Source organism: Elephantulus edwardii, unplaced genomic scaffold (assembly GCF_000299155.1).
Source record: "Elephantulus edwardii isolate Elephantulus edwardi_28Jun2011 unplaced genomic scaffold, EleEdw1.0 scaffold00074, whole genome shotgun sequence".
In the NCBI taxonomy this organism is placed as follows: Eukaryota; Metazoa; Chordata; class Mammalia; order Macroscelidea; family Macroscelididae; genus Elephantulus; species Elephantulus edwardii.
The window spans coordinates 11,960,012-11,966,238 of record NW_006399824.1 but is presented as its reverse complement, the minus strand read 5'-3'; the positions used below and the strand labels follow the sequence as shown (position 1 = coordinate 11,966,238).

At 37.7% G+C, this 6,227-nt stretch overlaps 1 protein-coding gene across 1 annotated transcript in view; it reads left to right on the top strand.

The window, feature by feature from the left end:
• The window catches only part of REEP3 (receptor accessory protein 3), a 116,357-nt gene that overhangs the window by 95,153 nt on the left and 14,977 nt on the right, over positions 1 to 6,227 (top strand). The window contains exons 4-5 of the mRNA XM_006889023.1: positions 2,503 to 2,623; positions 2,828 to 2,941. Of these exons, the coding sequence (XP_006889085.1) occupies positions 2,503 to 2,623; positions 2,828 to 2,941 (235 nt within the window). The remainder of the gene's footprint in view (positions 1 to 2,502; positions 2,624 to 2,827; positions 2,942 to 6,227) is intronic.

The window sequence follows — 6,227 nt, the reverse complement described above, 5'->3', positions numbered from 1 at the left end:
GATTGATTCAGTGACTGGGATAATCGGGATGGGAGTGTCAAAGACAGTGCTATTGGCACAGGACAGAGCAGAGTTTAGGTCTTTTTTACATAGGGTCACTATGAGTCGCAAGCGACTCGACGGCACATAACAACAACAACAACAGGACCATACAAAGGTAGTTCTGGTAGCCTAATGGCAAAGATTTGTTCTGCCTGTCCAAAGGCATGTCATTTAAATCCACTAGTTCTCTGTGGAATAAAGATTGATAATCTCCTTTTGTGCAGTTTACAGCCTCTGAAAACCCACTGGAGGGTCAGCTGCACGTTGCTTCCTACTTGATGGTCCATAACAACAAGGATGACAGTACTTGTTTCTTTTGTAACTGACTCTTTTACTCAGTGTAATGTTTCCTTTATTCATCCATGTCACAGCATATGCCAGGATTTCATTTCTTGTTATTGTTGGGTAATATATGTATATAGCATCCTTTGCTTGTTTAGTGGACAAAGAGAGATCCTAAACCAAGTTCGAACTCTTAAATTGCAAAGCTCATTTCTGAAAATCTTAGGGCGTTTTCCCAAATGTAAATGCAGCATTTATACATTGTTTTAAAGATGAGCCATATAGAAAAGATTTAGCATGAGAGTAGGAATGTGGAAACCCTCTGTGATTTTGCTGTGGCAGTCTCTTTGTTGGCTGCAGAATAGCCATTCTCCCGCCCATCCCTTGCCAGCAGACCCAGATTTGTCCAGTTATCTTAGTGCTTCATGCACCAGAAGATCCTATTCCACTCATTACCTTTTACTGTGGCAGCAAATAACTCCAAAGGCACAGTGAATTAGGAAAACAAATATTTACTTCCTTTGCAAGTTACTTGAGGGCAAGTGATTGAATGCAGCTTTTCTGGGCTCAGCTCAGTTTTTAAGTGTCATCTTGCTTTGTGAGCAAAGCTGAAGAAGCAGCTTGTCTCATGACAGAAGACAAAAGCCTTAGGCAAGAAATTGGTGTGGGTGTGGAGCCAAGTAGAAGGAGGTGACAGAGCCAAATCGTACAAGGACATTTAAAGCTTCTGCTTACATCCAGTATGTGCCAGACTGTCATGCTCTTGACCAAAGCAATCCACACTTCTAAACCCATGGCCGTAGGCTGGAAGAGTACTTTCAACCTGTGGAGAAAGCATTACAAAATAATATGGAATTGGGTGTAGGAATATAACCCCAGTTCCCAGTCTAACATGATAATGATCCCATTCCCTTGGAATACAAAGTGCTGAGATTCGGGCCAAATGAGATTGGAGGGGAAGTTTCCTGGGGTTTCTGAGAAAGATAATGATATATGAATGGGTCAGACATTGTGCACTTGGAATGTATAAAGTTGTGTCCTGCTTCTTTGAGAAGTATTACGTATGTCATGTTGTATATATATCAACAGGGTAGATGCACTTTACTGCCCTACTTAAATGCTACCAATGTGCTCTTAACTGCTGAGGTCAGTTTGGCAGGCTTGCTTGTGCTTACTTGAACGGAAGAATCTTATACCAACCTCAGAGGAGATTAAATCATAGTCTGTGGTGGTGTTATGTGCTATTGAGTCAACTGCACCTCATCACAATCTGTAAACAGCAGATCTGAACCCCACCCTGTCCTGTGCCATCCTCACCATCTCAGACACACTTGAGCCCATTGTTACAGACACCATGTTAATCCATCTTGTGGGGTTTCCTCTCTTATTCTGATCCTCTACCTTTCCAAGCATGATGTCCTTTTCAAAGGACTGGACCCTTCTAACTGCATGCCCAAAATATGTGAAACAGAGTTGCCTCCAAGGAGCACCCTGGTTTTATTGTATCTGTTGCACTTTCACAGATCTGTTTATTATCTTGGAAGTCCATGGTTTGTTCAGTACTCTTCTCCAACACCATAACTCAAAGGCATCAATTCTTCTATCATTTTTAGCGATTTTCCAACTTTCATATGTGTAGCAAACAATTAAGAATGTCATGGCCTGGATAAAGCACACCATAGTCTTTTGAAGCTCCGTCTCACATAGTTTGGGCAAGTGTTCAGGAGGGACCAATGCATGAAGAAGAACATCCTGCTTGGAAGGGTAGAGGGACAGAATAGGAGTGGAAGACACAGAATGAAATAGAGTGACTCAGTGACTAGAGAAGTGAGATTAGATCTGTCGGAGACAATGAGATTGCCTCAAGATAGGGAAGGATTCAGAGCTGTTATATATAAGGCCACTGTGAGCCACTGGCAGCTCAATGTCACATAACAACAACAGTTTTTAAACTGACCTAATGACACTTCAGTACTTTAGAGAGGGTCCCAATAGCAGATTTTTCCCACTGCTAAACATCTCTTGATTTCATGGATTCGAATACACTTATTTCCCTAACCACTAATGTTTACATGTAAAAACTTATCACAGTGACACAGTTCTTTGTATAATCGTGTTTGTGCTTTTTCTTACTGTTTGTAGTTTATATTCACTGGTGGGTGTGTTTTTTCTTGTTAGGTTTCCCCTGTATTATGAACTTAAGATTGCTTTTGTCATATGGCTGCTCTCTCCCTATACCAAAGGAGCAAGTTTAATATATAGAAAATTTCTCCATCCACTTCTTTCTTCAAAGGAAAGGGTAAGATCTAGAAATTGTTTCCAAAAATAGTTTGCTAATTAAAAATATACAGTGCTGCATGCTTTATGCTATGTAATTAATGAAACTATGATCTTATGGAGGAAAGTCCTGGGGTTTTTATTAATCTGCTTGCTTACTTACTTCTTAATACTCTTTTTAAATGAAATTAATGTCAGTGACTTTCTTCCACACTCTGCCCTACAGGAGATTGATGATTACATTGTTCAAGCAAAGGAGCGAGGCTATGAGACTATGGTAAACTTTGGACGTCAAGGTTTAAACTTAGCAGCTACTGCTGCTGTCACCGCAGCCGTGAAGGTAATTTTTCATCTACTTTTTCTCTTAATCCAGTGTCCTATTAAGTCAACAGATAAAGAGAGGTGACTTTTTAAATTTCAGGTTATTGAGAGAATTTTGCTTTGTATTTATTTTTGTAATGCAGTGCAAGTAGATCATTTGGAAGACATTTTAACATTGTGCTTTCTCTAACTACTCGGTATTTTGCAATTATCTTTTAATTGATCACAAAATGAGAGCTAGCTAATAAATAAACCATACCTCAGAGTATCATTCTGTCATACTTTTCCTGCTGTATAACCTTAGTAATTTTAATACATTACCTTTAGTGAAAAGATGGTCATTCATTCTTTCTGTCTTTGGTGTTCTCTTTCTATATCTCTCTCGATGGCACTATCTTGGTAGGATTTCTGGCTTACTTCAGCACCTCTGCTTCAATCAATTTGAGGTAACTGATTAATCAAAATAAGGCATGAAAGAATTCTGTTCTTAAAACCTGAGATTTTCCTTAGCCAATTACTAATGTCACTTGTTGTATTTTCATAGCCAAGTTATCAAATGAATGCCTTCCATAAAATTTTGCATTATGGCTTTTGATTTCTTTTGCATGTAGTGATGAATGTGGTTTATTTTAAATAGATTTTGGGGTGTAGTATATGGGAAGAAGACAGATATTGAATCTAGAAAGTGCAGAGAGAATGTGACGTTTTAAATAGCGTTAGGCCATTATTTAACCTCTGTGTGCCTCCGTTACTCAGTGTGGGGGATAATATACCTAACTGTGATGGCGTAGTTAAAGCACAGTGCTTGCTTGCTTACAGTAGAAGCCTAATTCAAGGGAAAATTTCAGTTTGTTACTCTTGAGCTATGTTGACACTAATAATGTTCTAGCTTTCAAGTTAGGCTCTTTTAACTTGGTTATCTTGAAACTAAAACAATAGCATAGAAATAATGATTCTAGTTAAATGGTGCTTTTACATAACAGCGATAGTAAAGAAATGTGAATGAATAGCAATTCTTTAGAGTGTTTGGCTCAGTTAAAGCAATTAGTATGTTCCCAAAGGTGAGAATGTCAAAATATATGCCTAGCAGTTGTTCATTGACGATTAAATGGGAAGTCATTAGCTCACCATATAAAACATATATATTATTAATGGTGGTTAATTAGCAGCATTTTATTGTGGTATAGTTTGGCTATTCTTTGATTTTTATAACCTTTTTCTTGTATGGGAATGGCTTTATGAACACTTACTAAAATGGTAAATTTTCAGCTTTTTCAAAGTCTTTTCCATTTTAGAAGCAAATTATTTACTTATTGTTTCTTGCTTAATGAAAATAGAGAATAGATAAAATAGCAAAGAAATGAATTTACTTTATTTCCAGATCAGTCCCACCATAAAAGGGCCCTGCAAAGTCCCTCAAAAAATTAATACTATGGAGTGGAAAGGATTGACTAAGCATAGTTACTGGAATAGTCCAAACAACAGAAAAATAAGGGAGAATTCTTTAACCTTTCAGAGAGGAAAAAATGTCACATTCAAAAGAGAAAAATTGAGAGTGCTGTTAAAATTCTAAATAGTGACAATGTAATCCCTTGAACTTGTGTGAAAATGATTTTCACTCTGACGCTCTGTAACTCACCAAGCCCTATATCAGGTAGTGTCTTAGAATATCTACTTCTTAATTAAGGACCAACAAAGTCACAAAATGCACCACCCTTTGTTAAGCTAGAGATGACTGTGCCAAAATTAAGGATTAATCCAACCCATGCTGTGAGGGAAACGTGGTGGTGGAAAGGTGGGAGTATTCCCAGATGAGCTCAGGGCAGCCGTTCCTGAGTATGTCAGCCACAATTAGATGAAGTGGATAAAGGTATCAGGAGAGATTTGTCTGGGAAAAATAGAAAACTAAAGCATCTGGTGGGGTAGTCCATAGGCAGTTGCACTTTTAATCCAAAGATTGTACGTCTCTGGTATAGCCACTCTGTGGAAGATAAGCAATACCCTCCTGGGCAGTTTTACAGCCCCAGGAACCCAGTAAAGGGTAACTAGGAGTTGGTCTGACTCATAGCAACAATAACTTAATAAAAAGAGTATCTAACAGTTTAATAATGTGTGCAAACAATTTAAACCAATCAGTTCCCATACAATTAAAAGATCCATTGACTGTAAGTGGCTGGTCCTGATGCAGCTACACATCACCCTGAGCTCCATGAAAGATGCGTTCAAGACAGTATAGAAAAGGGAAAGAGATGACTGAAAAATTTAAGAAGCGAAAAAATAATTTTGGCTCTATTAAGTAGGGAGCAGCTTTTACATTCTTCATACTCAGAACATCACAGAACACTGACTATGAACTCAGCAGCAACTATGATTTTGCTCGTTTGGGAAGACAAAGGGAGATGGAAGAGAGCACAAAACCTAATTTCCCAACATGGGAAAAGAGAAGGTTCAACATGGTTGCATTTTCAAGGGTAGGGAGAAAAGAAGACGAAGAGCCTTTGCATTTTTATGTCAAGATTTTAGCATTATTTGTGTTTATAGTTTGAGAACTTTTGTTACATCCCACAGAAGGTGACTTCTGAAGTTTTTTTCCCATTTAAAAGCATCATTCAACATGATTCTATGAAGAAAAACTAAAGATTACATTTCCATTTGAAAAAAATGTTTAGAAAATTAATACATTTTTAGAACAATTCTTTAGGAAACATAATATCCAAATTGTCATTTTAACATTTTTTAAAAATTTATTATTAATTTCAATGAAAATTTACAGGCTTTGGATTTCCATTCATTCATTGTTGCACTTTTCTCCCCTTCCAACCCTCCCCTCAGGTCCACTCCATATGCAGCCTTCACTATGGACTCCTGTCATGACAAAAATATCTAATCTCATATTCCTTTTAAACAGTTTTCTCCCTCATCTGTTTCAATGCAGTATACATTATTGAACCCATCTTTCTCAGTCTCCTCCCAGCCCCGAGGTCATACCTGTTTTACAACAGTGGCACCATGCAGTATTTGTCCTTTTGTGACTGAGATATTTCACTTAGCATAATGTCTTTCAGGGTCACCCATTTTGAATAATACTGCATGAGTTTCTTGTTTTTCAATTCAGCGTAGTATTCCATTGTGTGAATATCCCACAGCTTCTCTATCCATTTGTTTGTTGAAGGGCACTTAGGTTGCTTCCAACTCCTTGCTATTGTAAAAAAAGCCATGATAAACATGGGTGTGCATATATCTGCTTGGATGTCAGTTATGGTCTCTTTAGGGTATATTCCCAGTAGTGGAATTTCTGGGTCAAA